At 38.9% G+C, this 14,610-nt stretch overlaps 1 protein-coding gene across 1 annotated transcript; it reads left to right on the top strand.

Annotated features, from left to right (window-relative positions):
* The first annotated feature begins 10,581 nt into the window (after positions 1–10,581).
* Positions 10,582–14,384, top strand: SAT1 (spermidine/spermine N1-acetyltransferase 1). Its single transcript, XM_043997339.1, has 6 exons — positions 10,582–10,885; positions 11,574–11,625; positions 11,724–11,807; positions 13,443–13,544; positions 13,660–13,700; positions 13,854–14,384. The coding sequence occupies exons 1-6, from the start codon at positions 10,820–10,822 to the stop codon at positions 14,022–14,024; spliced, it is 516 nt and encodes a 171-aa protein (XP_043853274.1). The 5' UTR covers positions 10,582–10,819; the 3' UTR covers positions 14,025–14,384.
* The last annotated feature ends 226 nt before the right edge of the window (positions 14,385–14,610 follow it).

Below are 14,610 nucleotides of genomic sequence, written 5' to 3'. Positions count from 1 at the left end.
CACTTAATCCTCACTGCCCAACAAAAACAAAACAACAACAACCACAAAAACCCCAAAAGATAACTAGAGATCCAAAAAAAATTCCAAAGGACTTACAATGAAAAATGCTATCCATTTCCAGAGATAAAACTGATGGTATCCAAATACAAATTGAAACATACTTTTAAAACTTTCTTTATTATTCCTTTTTGTGGTCTGCATTTTCTTTCGGCACATGGCTAATATAGAAATGTTTTTGCATGACGTCACAATATAATCTATATCAAATTGCTTGTCTTCTCAAGGAAGGGCTAGGGAAGGGAGAGAATCTGGAACTCAAAAAATTTTTAAAGCATGTTAAAACTTTTCATTTTGAGAAAAAGTAAAATAAAATTAAGAGTGAAGCAATCAAAAAGTTAAAAAAAAAAGTCAGCCTCAGACCCAGAAAAGAGAGATCATTGGGAAAGTATGGAATTGACTAGTAGTTTTCTTTAAGCTAAAGAACTGCTTCAATGGAAAAAAATGGGATTTCAATGAAAAAGCTAAAGAACAGCAAAGGTTTAATGTACAGTATTCCTTTCCTCTAAATAGTGACTCTCTGACCTCAGACAAGAGAATTGTCCTGGAGGCATGTTCTTTTGTTGAAAAGACAACAGAGCCTCTGTTTTAAATAGTTACAGCTTTCCTTTGAGGTACCAATGCTAGTCTACAGAGGAGAGAAATATTAGGGAGGAATATAATACTATATACCAATTCACACATTGTCTAGCAAGCAGATCACTTCATTTATATGTGCAAAAGAAGGGCCAGGGCAGCATGATGCAGAGGAAAGAGCACTAGATTGGGAGTCAGAAAACCTAGGTACAAACTCTGTCTCTGTGATTTACTCCTGAGTGACCTTGGGTAAGGCTCTCTGGGCTTCAGGTGTTGAACTAACTTGTAGCTCTGAATCTAAGATACCATGATCCTATAGGATGGCACTAGTGACTAAAAGAAACAAATAAACAAGGGGGGAAAACCTGTGTATAGATGTGTGATTTAAAGAGGTATAGCATCTGGCTTAAAGGGGACATAACATCTTCAAACTAACCAATCAATAATTAAGCATTATTAAGCACTTAATATGTACCAGACACCATGTTAAATGCTGGAGATACACAAAGAGGCAAAAGACAGTCCTTGCACATAAGGAGTTTACAATCTAATGGGGGGGGGGGAGGGGAACAACATGCAAACAAATATACACAAGGCAAGGTATATACAGGGATAAATAGGATAAATAGACTATGCAAGATAAATAGGAAATAATGAACAGAGGGAAGGCAATGGAATTAGGAGGGGTGAGGGAAGGCTTCCAGTAAAATAACTTTCATTAGGACTTAAAGAAAACCAAGGAAGCCAGTAGTCAGAACAGAGGAGGGAGAGCCTTCCCAGCTTGATGGGATGTATTAAGGTAATCATAGTTTCCTGCACACTAATGCATTCTATGCCTCTGCTGGAATATTTCCATGTTGTCAGGTTTGGGGAGTCTTTGAATACATAGGAAAACCATGAATTAAGTGACTCCTAGGTGCTGTGGGAGAGTAGAAGTATCAGTACTGAACCTTAAAGACAATCTGAATCAGTCCATGAACCAAAACTCACTACTGTCTTTGCTTACACCTCAAGATACCATCCATTAGCACAAAGGCTCACTTAAGCATTGGCATATATGTAGCTCATGTAGTTCTGAGGTATTCTCATCCCAACTCCCACTCTCACAGATGTTAGGTCCCCAGAGTTAGGTTGGCTGAACCTCCCCCTTAGGGATCTAGGGGTCCTTCAGAGAAACTGGAGGGATTTTCGTTTTTATTAATTGTATTTTCATTTTCTGTTCCAAATTCTTTCCTCCCTCTACTCCTTCCCTTACTCATTGAGAAGGCAAGAAATATGATGTCATTATGCATATGAAGACATGCACAATTTATTTCTACATTAGGCATTTTTTTTAAAAAAGCAAGAAAAATAACAAAGAAAAAATGGGCTTAGATCTGTACTCTGAGATGGATAGCATTTTTTCATCATGAGTCCTTTGGAACTGTGGTAGATCATTGCATTGATCAGTTAGTAGCTTTTCCACAGTTCATTCTCTTTACCATATTGTTGTTACTATGTACATTGTTCTGGTTCTGCTCACTTCACTTTGCATAAGTTAATATGTCTTCCTCGGTTTTTCTGTAACCATCCTTAAGGGTGATTTTTTTATCATAAAAGTATTTTATTATTTTCAGTTACATGTAAAGACAGTTTTCAACATGTGTTCATAAGATTTTTAGTTCCAAATTTTTCTCCCTCCCTCTCTCCCCTCCCCTCTCTCCAAGACAGAAAGCAATCTGATATAGGTTATATATGTACAATTACATTAAACATATTTCTGCATTAGTCATATTGTGAAAGAAGAATCAGAATACAAGGGAAAAACCTCAAAAAAGAAAAAAATGGCCAAAAAGTAGAAACAGTATGGTTCAATCTGCATTCAGAATCCACAGTTCTTTTTTCTGGATGTGGAGAACATTTTTTATCATGAGTTCTTTGGAATTGTCTTGGGTCATTGCATTGTTGAGAGGAGTTAAGTCTATCACAGTTGATCATCACACAATGTTGCTGTGTACAATGTTCTCCTGGTTCTGCTCACTTCACTCAGCATCAGTCTACTTAATTCTTTCTAAGTTTTTCTGAAATATGCCTACTCATCATTCCTTACAGCATAATAGCATTCCATTATATTCATATACCACAACTTGTTCAGCCATTTCCCAATTGATGGGCATTCCCTCAATTTCCAATGCTTTGCCAGCACCAAGAGAGCTGCTATAAATATTTTTGTACAATTTCCTTTTAATAATCTTTTCATTTTCATTGTTGTAATCATGGTATACATGGTTCTCTTGGTTCTGCTTAATTTACTCTGCATCAATTCATAAAAAGTCTTCTCATATTTCTCTTAATTCTCCATGTTTACAATTTTTATTGCATTATAATATTCCATTGCATTAATATAGCATAGCTCTTTCAGCTGTTCACCAAACTATGGGCATCCATTTTGTTGTAAGTTCTTTGTTATTACAAAGAATGATTCTACTAATATTTTTGTATATATTGGACCTTTGTTTTTTGTCTTTTTCTTCCATGAGGTATGTGCCCAGTGGTAGGATCATTAGGTCAAGGGCTGTGAATGGTTTAGTCATTTTTTCTTACATAATACCAATTTGAAATCCAGAACAGTTGGACCTTTTCACAGTTCCACCAACCATAAGTACATCACTATAATTGTCTTCTCCCAGGCTCTTCAATGCTGACTGTTCCCATCTTTTATAATCTTTACTAGTTTGCAAGAAGTAAAATCTCAGAGTTGTTTCCATTTATATTCCTTTTACTCAGTGATTTGGAGTAGAATTCCATATTGTCATTTATAGTATGAATTCTTTTGAAAACTGTTCTTATCTTTTAAACACATATCCAGAAGAATGTCATAAATCACTAATAAAAGAGAAATACAAATCAAAACAACTCTGTGTTCACCACACACCCAGAAAATATGCAATGATGAGAAAAGATAAGAAAAGTCACTTTTGTGGAAAGACAGGTATATCAATACACTCTTAGTAGAACTGTGAATTGTTCCAATTTTTAAAAATTCAATTTTGTTTTATTTTCAATTCCAAATCCTCTTCCCTTTTTCATCCCCTCCTCCAACCACTGAAAATCCATTACAAATATGTATAGACACATTTACTAGCTGTGTGACCCTGGGCCAGTCACTTAACCCTCATTGCCAGATATAGATATAGATATAGATATAGATATAGATATAGATATAGATATAGATATAGATATAGATATAGATATAGATATAGATATAGATATAGATATAGATATAGATATAGATATATAGATATATGTATTCTCATATGAATGTAATGGAATACTATTGTGCTGCAAGAAATGATAAGCAGAAGGATTTCAGAAAAACCTGGAAAGACTTATATGAATTGATGCTGAATGAAATGAGCAGAACCAAGAGAACATTATACATAGTATTAACAACATTGTATGATGATCAACTGTAATAGACCTAACTCTTCTCAGCAATACAAAAATCCAAGACAATGCCAAAAGACTCATGGTGGAAAATGTTCTCCACGTTCAGAAGAAGAACTATGGAGTCTGGATGAAGATTGAAACATACTAGTTACACTTTTGCTGTTGCGTTTTGTTGTTGCTGTTGTTTATTTGTGTGTGTGTGTGTGTGTGTGTGTTCCCCTTTTGTTCTGAATCTTCTCATACAACATGACTAATGTGGAAATATGTGTAACATGACTGTTGTGTAGTGAATAACCTATATTAGATTTCTTGCTGGCTTTGGGAGGGGGGAGGAAAGGGAGGGTGGGAGAAAATTTTGGAACTCAAAAAATATCTTTACAAATAATTGGAAAAATTTTAATTTAATTTAAAAAGCAAATTTTCTCATTAATCATGTTTAAAGAAAAAATACAAGAAAAAGAAGAAATAGAAAATATACTTCAGTTTGCACTCTGAGTCCATTAATTCTCTTTCTAGAGGTAGAGAACATGTTTCTTCATGAGTCCTTTGAAATTGTGTTTGGTTATTGTGATGAACGGAATTACTAAGCCTATCAGAATTCATTTATCTTTTTAATATTGCCATTACTGTATAAATTATTCTTCTGTTCCTGTTCATTTCACTTTGCATCAGTTTATAAAACTCTTCCCAAAATTTTCTGGAACCATCCCCTTTGTCATTTCTTATAGTATAATAATATTCTATCACATTTATATAACATAACTTGTTCAATCATTCCCCAATTAATGAACATCCCTTCAGTTTCTAATTCTTTCCTACCATAAAAATAGCTGCTATAAATATTTTTGTACACATGGAGGCTTTTCCTCTTTCTTTTATCTCTTTGGGGTATAAACCTAGTAGATATATTCCTGAGTTGAAGGGTATATATAGTTTAATAACTGTGGGGGCAAATTTTTTTTCCAGAATGGTTAGACTAGTTCGCAGATCCACAAACTGTGCATCGCTGTAGCATATTTTCTCATATTCCTTCCAGCACTGTCATTTTTCTTTCTTGACATCTTAGCACATCAAATGGTTGTGAGATGGTACCTCAGAATTTTTTTAAATTTGCATTTCTCTAATTATTACTGTTTAGAGCATTTTTTTTCATGTAACTATTGGTAGCTTTGATTTCTTTCTCTGAAAACTGCCTATTCGTATCCTTTGACAATTTATCAGTTGGGGAATATTTGTTATTTTTATAAATTTGGTTCAGTTCCCTATACAATCTAGAAATGACAAAGTTTTTCTTCTAATTTTAGCTGCATTCATTTTCTTTGTGTAAAACCTTTTTACACAAAGGTAATCAAAAGTATCCATTTTATTTTCTATGAACCTCTCTATCCCTTGTTTTATCCTGAACTCTTATCCACAAGTTTGACAGGTACTTTCTTCTGTGCCACACTAATTTGTTTATGATATCACCCTTTATGTCTAAATCATGTTTATACCCATTTTTTAGCTTAGCTTATGGTGTGATAAGTTGATCCATGACCAGTTTCTGCCAGAATGTTTTTCAATTTTCCCATCAGTTTTTGAAAATACTAAGTTCTTGTCCCAATAGTTGGGATCTTTGGACTTATCAAAGATTAGGTTACTGGGGTCCTCTACTTTTGTATATTATGTACTTAAGCTAGTTCCACTGATCAAATTCTCTATTTCTAACCCAGCACCAAATTGTTTTGATGATTACAGGTTTGTAGTATAGTTTAAGCCCTGTTGTTACTAGTCCCCTTTCTCATCTTTTCCATTGATTTCCTGGATATTCCTGACCTTTTGTTCTTCCAGCTTAATTTTATTATGATTTTTCTAGCTCTATAAAATAAGACTTTGGCCATTTGATTGGTACTGCACTAAATAAGTAAATTAACTTAGGTAGTATTATCATTTTTATTGTATTTGCTCTGCCAACCCATACATTTTTTCTTTTTTTTTTTTTTTTTTTTTAGTGAGGCAGTTGGGGTTAAGTGACTTGCCCAAGGTCACACAGCTAGTAAGTGTTAAGTGTCTGAGGCCGGATTTGAACTCAGGCACTCCTGACTCCAGGGCCGGTGCTCTATCCACTGCGCCACCTAGCTGCCCCAACCCATACATTTTTAATAGTTCTTTGATTTACATTTGTCTTTATCTGTGTGAAAAGTATCTTGTAATTCATATAGTTCCTGTGTGTGTTTTCACAGGTAGACTCTCAAATATTTTATACTGTTCAGAGTTATTTTAAGTGAAATTTCTCTTTCTATGTCATTGTGCTGGGTTTTATTGGTAATATGTAAAAATGCTGATGATTTATGTGGATTTATTTTATATCCTGAAACTTTGCTGAGGCAGTTAATTGTTTTGATTAGTTTTTAGGGTTCTTAAAATAAACCATCACATTTTTGAAGAGTGATCTTTTTTTCCTTCATTGTCCATGCTTCTTTCTTTCTTTCTTTCTTCCTTCCTTCCTTCCTTCCTTCCTTTCTTTCTTTCTTTCTTTCTTTCTTTCTTTCTTTCTTTCTTTCTTTCTTTCTTTCTTTCTTTCTTTCTTTCTTTCTTTCTTTGGTGGGGCAATGAGGGTTAAGTGATTTGTCCAGGGTCACACAGCTAGTAAGTGTCAAGTGTCTGAAGCTGGATTTGAACTCAGGTCCTCCTGAATCCACCATGCTTATTTCTTCAATATAATTTTCTTCTTTTATTACTACAGTTAGCATCTTTAGTACAATATTGGATAGTAATGGTGATAATAGACATACTTGCTTCACTCTGGATCTTACTGGAACAATTTCTACCTCATCTGCATTACAGATAGTGCTTACTACTTAACATTTTAAGGAAAATTCCATTTATTCCTATGCTTTCTAGCACTTTTAACAGGAATGGATGTTGTATTTTGTCAAAAGCTTTTTCTATATCTGTTGAAATAATCATATGGTTTTTGTGGTTTTTATTGTTACTGTGATCAATTAGGCAGCAATGATTTGTGCAGTATCCTTTTATTAGCTGGGCTAGCTGTAGTCAATAAATTGGGCTATGACTCTTCAGTAGTCAAAGACCCTGAGTGAGGGCTGACAGGGTCACCTTAGGAAGACAGAAAGTTCTGCTGACATAAGGGTGGGGTCCGGAAGAGCAGCATAGTGGTTTTGCTCCATACCACCAAAACATAGGCGTGCCTTTTTTCTGATTAGCTAGAAAACAAAAACCCTTTGCCATCAGTTTGATATTATGATTCTTTAGCCCTCCCCTTCTAAACCCTCTTAACCTCAAATAAGACATGTGAGTTCGGTTACAAGACAAAGGTAAAACAATCCCAATTGATAGATGTTCCAATGAGGAGATGGTAAATATCATCACAGCTCCTCCCCAATACAACATTATTTTTTTTTTTTGGCTGGGCAATGGGGGTTAAGTGACTTGCCCAGGGTCACAGCTAGTAAGTGTCAAGTGTCTGAGGTCGGATTTGAACTCAGGTACTCCTGAATCCAGGGCTGGTGCTTTATCCACTGCGCCACCTAGCCGCCCCCCAATACAACATTCTTGAGAGATTAAATTAACTCTCAGGCCATGTGAGTAGTGGGCAGGTAGGTGGCACAGTGAATAGAGTGCTTGGCCTGGAGTCTGGAATCATCTTCCTTAGTTCAAATCTGACCTCAGATACTTACTAGTTGTGTGACCATGAGCAAGTCACTTAACTGTGTGCTGGTTTCCTCATCTGTAAAATGAGCTGGAGAAGGAAAGGGCAAACTGCTCTGTATCTTTGCCAAGAAAATCCCAAATGAGGTCACGAAGAGTTGAATACAATTGAATACTCATCTAGGTCCCTGTGCTTGATAGAGGCTGCTCCTCTTCTCCCTGGATCTGTGACCTGGAACTGGTTAATGCATTAAAAAAAGGCCAGATGACACCACTTCCTTCTCCCACCACTAGTTCTGGGATCCCCCAGGATCTTTTTCTGTCCCTATGCTTGCCCTTATCCTACTGCTGATAGCACTACTACCATCCTGCTCTTCTGGACAATCCCAACCCTAACGTCAACAGAACTTTCTTTTTGTCTTCCTAAGCTGCCCTGGGCAAGAAAAAATTATTCACTATGACTTTCCTTGGCTTTCCTGATCAGAATTTGATTTAGTGCATTATCTATGTTGTTGTGGAGAAGGTACATTTAGAGAACTAGTCAAAAATGCTGATTCTCATTCCACCATCTTGACTCTGCCCTAGTCCAACCATTTTGGAAAGTAATCTATAATCAGGCTAAGAAAATGACTGAAAAGTTCATATCATTGACCCAGAAATCCATCTGCTAGGCATATACCTTGTCAATTCTGAAAAATAAATTATCAAAGAGCCAAAAAAGGTTATAGAAAAAAAGCTTTATACCAACTGTCAGCTCTGAAAAAGAAAAGAAAATACCAAAGAGCTAACAGAGGTTATAGGCAAAAAAGCCTTCCATATTCAGTTAGAGAAGGGAAACTAGACCCACGTACCAGGGCCTGGTCTAGGACCAAGGAAACCCAAAGCAGCAAAGCCGAGCCTTGATACATATGGAGGTAGCAAGAAAAAGAATCAAGCAATGAGGTCTAACAGCAGCTGTGAAATGTAATGGCAACAAAAAGTCTAGTCATAGTAGGGCTTCATTACCAGAATGTGGTTCCTGCAGATTCTTGCCCAAGCTCAGGGACCACCTGGGACTGGTTTGAGCCAATTATATGATTTATTTGCAACAGATTTCATCAAGAGAGTGAGTGAAAAGAATTTTGTTATGCCAAACTCAGGGCACCCCTTGCTGTTTTACATCTATGATCCTATGAGAAGGCTGGAGGAAGAACTGTTTGGGACTGCCTTTTACTTCTCACTGGCACCAGGAAAGCTTGGAGCCCCAAATGTGTAGTAGAAGTAGTAGTAATAGTAACAGCAACAGCAACAGCAACAGCAGCAGCAGCAGCAGCAACAGCAACAGCAACAGCAACAGCAACAGCAACAGCAACAGCAACAGCAGCAGCAGCAGCAGCAGTAGCAGTAGCAGTAGCAGTAGTAGTAGTAGTAGTAGTAGTAGTAGTAGTAGTAGTAGGTAGTAGTAGGTGTAGTAGGTGTAATGGGTATAGTAGTAGTAGGTGAACTCTGGTTTAAGTTTAGAGGACATCTAAATAGCACAGGATAAGAGAGTAATAAAAGGAGATAATTGGTCCCCTATCTAATTGTACTGTACAGTCTGTACTTTGAAACTAATACCTAGAGTTCAAAAGCAGCCTGTCTCCTTTTTCCCTCTTTCCTAAGATCCTTCCTAGGATGCTTTTTTTTTTCTCTACCCTAATCCCTCATCCTGAGTTTATGAGATCCAAACCTGCTAATAGAAATAAAAAAGATGAGTTGCATGGTGAGGGTGAAAGAGGAAAGGAGGATACAGAAAAAAGCAAGCAGAACCCCGGAATAATTTATAGGATATGGGGCAGCTAGGTGGCGCAGTGGATAGAGCACCGGCCCTGGATTCAGGAGTACCTGAGTTCAAATCCGGCCTCAGACACTTAACACTTACTAGCTGTGTGACCCTGGGCAAGTCACTTAACCCCAATTGCCTCACTAAAAAAAAAAACAAAACAATAATTTATAGGATAGTAACACTGTAAAGACAAACTTTGAAAGCTTTTTAAGAACTCTGATCTATACAAAAATCAATCATGATTCCAGAGAACCAACGATAAAGCAGGGTATCTCCCTCCTAACAGAGAGGTTCAAGGTGCAGAATGAGACATAGTTTTAGCCAGCGCTGGAATTTGTTTGTCTTGAGTATGTATATTTGGTACAAGGTTTGGTCTTAAGATTGATGATGAAAATCACTTTCCACCTCCAGAGAGAGAACTGTTGAAGTCTGAGTGCAGATTAACGCACACTTTTCTCACTTTGTTTTTCTTGCTTTTTTTTTTGTAACGAATAATATAGAAATGTTTTGCATGAATTCACATGTATAATTGATATCACGTCTTGCCTGGTGGGAGGAGGGGGGGGGAGGGAGGGAATTAAAAAATCAATTAAAAAAATAATGCTAAAAATAAAAATAATTTCGAGAAACAAGCAAATGGAGCTTGGTTTGGTTTGGTTTTCCTCGTGGGTAAGGGAAATGAGAAAAGTGAAATTTGTGTTCTCTGAGGAGGTGGGAGGGGAGTTTCATTTTTTTTTAATTCTGCTTGAGCTAAAGTTCAAGCTATAGCTGTGGACTCCGGGAACACTAGGAGGCGCTTTCACATCGCAGCTCGTGAACGTTTCAGGGACTGGTGAGGCTCCCCCATCACAACGATAAAGGTTTCACCAGCTCCCGGAAAGGAAAAAAGGAATCGAGGGCGGTACAGCGGAGGAGCTAGGCTGGGCTGGCTGGATCCGGAAGGTCTGGGGTGGGGCGGAGAGTTTGAGGAAAAAGTGGGGGCGAGGGGGAGAGAGAGAACTCTGGCTTTAGGGTTGGGCTCCTTCCCATTGGCCGAAGTGGAGCTCAAAGGCGGGGCCAGCTCCACCGTAAATAGAGGCTCCCAGGGAACCAGAGGTTGCACAACTGCTCCGCAGCTGTCTCATCCTGTTATCAGGGAAACCTCTGGGAAGAGAACCTTCATCGTTTTTTGCCGGGCCCCGGGTCATGGTGCCAGCCTGACTGAGGAGAGGAAGCTCCCGGGAGACGAATGAGGAACCACCTCCTCCTGCTGTTCAAGTACAGGGGCTTAGTCCGCAAAGGGAAAAAAAGCAAACGACGAAAATGGCTAATTTCGTGATCCGCTCCGCCACGCCCGCCGACTGCAGTGATATTCTCCGCCTAATCAAGGTAGCCCCAGCCGCGGCCTCTGGAGGGGGTTTAGTTTCTCGTTTTCATAAACTTGAACGTAGATTTTAGAACTGGAAAAGACTTTATGTGCCCAATAGTCCAACTCCTTTCTCCCTCACCCTCCCCTCTTTTTTTTTTTTTTTTACAAATGAGGAAACAGGCCCAAAGTCGAGAGAGACAGACAATTGTATGTCGGGTACAGTGCTGAGAGGTAGGGTCAGAAATGCAAGTAAAAGGTAGTGACAGAGACGTGAACCAAACTGAGGAGGCTCGGGACTCCCCCAAACTAGCGCACTTTCTACTCCCCTACCTACCGATATCGTGCATTGCGTCTCCCATACCGGCCACTAGAAGGTGGCTGGATTTCCTGCCTCCATCTTCTGGCTGAAATCTAGGGTTTCGTTTTGTGTGTGTTTGGGGGGGGGGGGGGTTCTTAGTTTCAGGTCACTTGCGAGTGCATAGAGTTGACAAGGAAACTGGCCCCAATCCAGTTCTCCTTTTGGCTAGACCTTCTCCTCCCCCCCCCCCCTTAGGGTAGTCATGGCCCTGACGTTGCAGGTGCCAAGTAAATAACCCCGCCTCTTTCTAGCTGACTCGTCTTTCTGTTGTGGATAAAAGTACCTCAGATACTTACGGTGTTTTTTTCTTCTTTTTTCTCTCTTCTCTTTTTTTTATCTGCTCTTCCTAGGAACTAGCTAAATATGAAGAAATGGAAGAACAAGTAGTGCTAACTGAAAAAGGTAACTCATTTGAAGTGAGGTTTCTCTAATAGCCTTGGTGGCCTTCACCATAGCCATTAGCCATTATCTCTGTCTGCCCTTGTTGGCTTTTCTTGTAGATCTGCTCGAAGATGGGTTTGGAGAGCACCCTTTCTACCATTGCCTGGTTGCAGAAGTGCCAAAAGAACATTGGACACCTGAAGGTAACTGACTTTGGCCCCTCAGTCCTGTTGTTCTTCCTGTTCCCCCTCTTTCTCCCCACCCCCACCCCAGTAGTTAATCAGAAAGAGACAGGATGTTGATGTAATGCCTAGTTTGTGCTTAGAACTGTTGGCTAAGGCAGAAGGTTGAGTGTGTTTTTGGGACGGTGGCCAGAAATAAGGCGATCCGATGTTGAAACTAGAAAAACAAGAAAAAAAAAAGTTGATGTAGTGCCATTCTAAACATAGGGTGAGTTAAAAGAGGTGTTTGTCAGCAAAATGCCCTACATATTCCCTGGAAAACTGGGTATGATGTCATTTGATGTAATTCAGTTTCATAAAATGGTTCTTCTTGTTTGACCCTAACATATAACCTTTTCTGTAATCGTGTTGAATCACATTTTTTCTTTAATTTGTCCCAATCTTCAGGTTACAGTCTCTAGCTTCGCCATGTACATGGCCCTTCCGTGTACATGGATGGGCGGGGAGGTAACTAAAAGATCCGTTACTCAATAAAGTAGATGATCATGATAAATGAGGTAAGGCCTAGAGGGACAAGTCCTCTTCCCACACAGTATAAAACAAACAACAAAACAAAACAGAATAACACGGTAGATCAGAAACTCCATTATACTCTCTTCCTGTCTGTGTTTACAAATCAGAGTGAAGTGGCTAAAAAAGTTTAATTTGACAACTGACTCCTAAGCCTTTGGGGTTATTGGCAAATTCTAAAAGAGTTAAGTCAGCTGCTTGGGGTTGCTGGCTCCTCTTGTTTACTGGATGGGAACCCAGATAAAAAGGGAAGTTCTTTGAAGTGGGGGGTGGAGGCCTGGGAATGGGGGGAGAGCTGTCCAAGTTGGGAGGGTTACCCCCCCCCAGGTTTTTTGTGTTTCTTTTTCCCCCAGAAATCTGTTCCTTAGGTAAAGGGAAGAAATAGGCAGCACTTTCACCCACCTGGTGGAGGATTAAGGGTGAGGTGCTGCTGGGAGGTACAAGGAGGTTACTTAGCAGCTATTTATTTACCTCTTGTGCCTTGAAAAACTGGGGAGAGTAAATTGGAGAACATGTAAATTGGAAAGAAGGTTCTTGAATTAGCTCAAGCTACTAGCATGGTATTCTGACCTTAAGGAAGTAGAGTTCATGAGCTCCTTGTACTTAATATTCTGAACTGCCGTGTAAACCTGATTTATATTCGCAAGTGGACATACCAGTAACTCATTAGGATGTGAATAATGTCTGTGTTTACATAAAGGTCATAGCAGCTCAGCTCTCTCAAGCCATTAAAACTGTCAAACTTTCTGTGAGGGGTCCAGGAGATTGCAGAGTAGGTCTTGCATAGACAAAGCTGTTATTCAGAGATGTCCGAATTCTTCCCCTGCCTCCAGCTCTAATGTGTGCTTCTTGCAAACTCCTGAGAACAGCGGGGTAGCCTAACAATGGACAATACTGTTCTAGCATAACAACAGCTGATAGCTGCATGCAGAGACTGTCCAATAGCAGCTTAGTTTTCAGATCCATGCATGTCAAACTTTAAAACCTGTAAACATTCTTCTGAGTGTGTGGCTACAAATACTGTGGACTTTTTCCCCCCCTGTTCTTTTTTACTAAAAAAAGGAATTCTGTGATGATCTGTTCCAGGATACAGCATTGTTGGCTTTGCTATGTACTACTTTACTTATGACCCATGGATTGGGAAGCTGTTGTATCTTGAAGACTTCTTTGTGATGAGTGACTTCAGAGGTATGGAGGAATTCATGGGTGTATGCCTAAAAGAATTAGGTGGTGTTCCTCCACCTACACCCCCCCCCCTTTAAAATGGCCGTCACTTGAACAGCTCTTTTCTGATCTTTCCTAGGGTTTGGCATTGGTTCTGAAATTCTGAAGAACCTAAGTCAGGTAAGTCACTTTCTTTGTATTCTTCAATTTTGAAGGATTCTGAAATTGGACCAAAGTCCCTAAAATAACTTTCAGCACAGGGTATTGGAAAGCAAGTTCATTGTTGTTGGGTTTTTATTTTATTCTGTTTTTAAAACACAACCCCCATAATAGGTTGCCGTCAAATGCCGCTGCAGCAGCATGCACTTCTTAGTGGCTGAATGGAATGAGCCATCCATCCGGTTCTACAAGAGAAGAGGGGCTTCCGATCTGTCCAGTGAGGAAGGATGGAGACTCTTCAAGATCGATAAGGAGTACTTACTAAAAATGGCAGCAGAGGAATGAAAAGTGCTAGCATCAGTGGGAACAAGTTCCATTCCTGAACCAGTCTACGTAGAATAAATTCTCAACTTCTTGCTTTCTATCCTGTCTTGTAGTAGAGTCATTCAAAAGCTTTATTACCAGTGGCGTTGTAGCATGTTTGTTCCTGGGGTCTGGTGCTAAAACATCAGGTCTGTGGGCAGTTTGGAATCAGACTTTTCTGTGAGCATCTTCTCATAAACAAGGTGGTGTCATCTTAAAATGTAAATGAATAAAACTTCATTCTCGTGAGTCATTTAAATGTGTACAATGTACACACTGGTACATAGAGTTTCTGTTTAATTGTCTTTTTAAAAAAATAAACTAGTCTTCAATTGAATTGCATTTTTGTTGGGTGTATGCTTTTTCAATAATGCCTATGAATTTTTTATGAGTACACTATTAACCAGGAAAAGGGAAACTAAAGCACACTAATGTGAGAAAATAATTATTAATAATGGATTTCTTGGGGAACCCAGAGATCAGTTTCTCAGTCCTTTCTCCCCTCTTTGCCCCCACTCTAGAAAATCCAGTTCTCCTTGATCTGAGACAAACCCAAGGGAACATAATA

The sequence above is a fragment of the Dromiciops gliroides genome, chromosome 3 (assembly GCF_019393635.1).
Source record: "Dromiciops gliroides isolate mDroGli1 chromosome 3, mDroGli1.pri, whole genome shotgun sequence".
Classification (NCBI taxonomy): domain Eukaryota; kingdom Metazoa; phylum Chordata; class Mammalia; order Microbiotheria; family Microbiotheriidae; genus Dromiciops; species Dromiciops gliroides.
The sequence above is the reverse complement of the archived record's forward strand: the minus strand, read 5'-3'. Positions and strand labels throughout refer to the sequence as shown.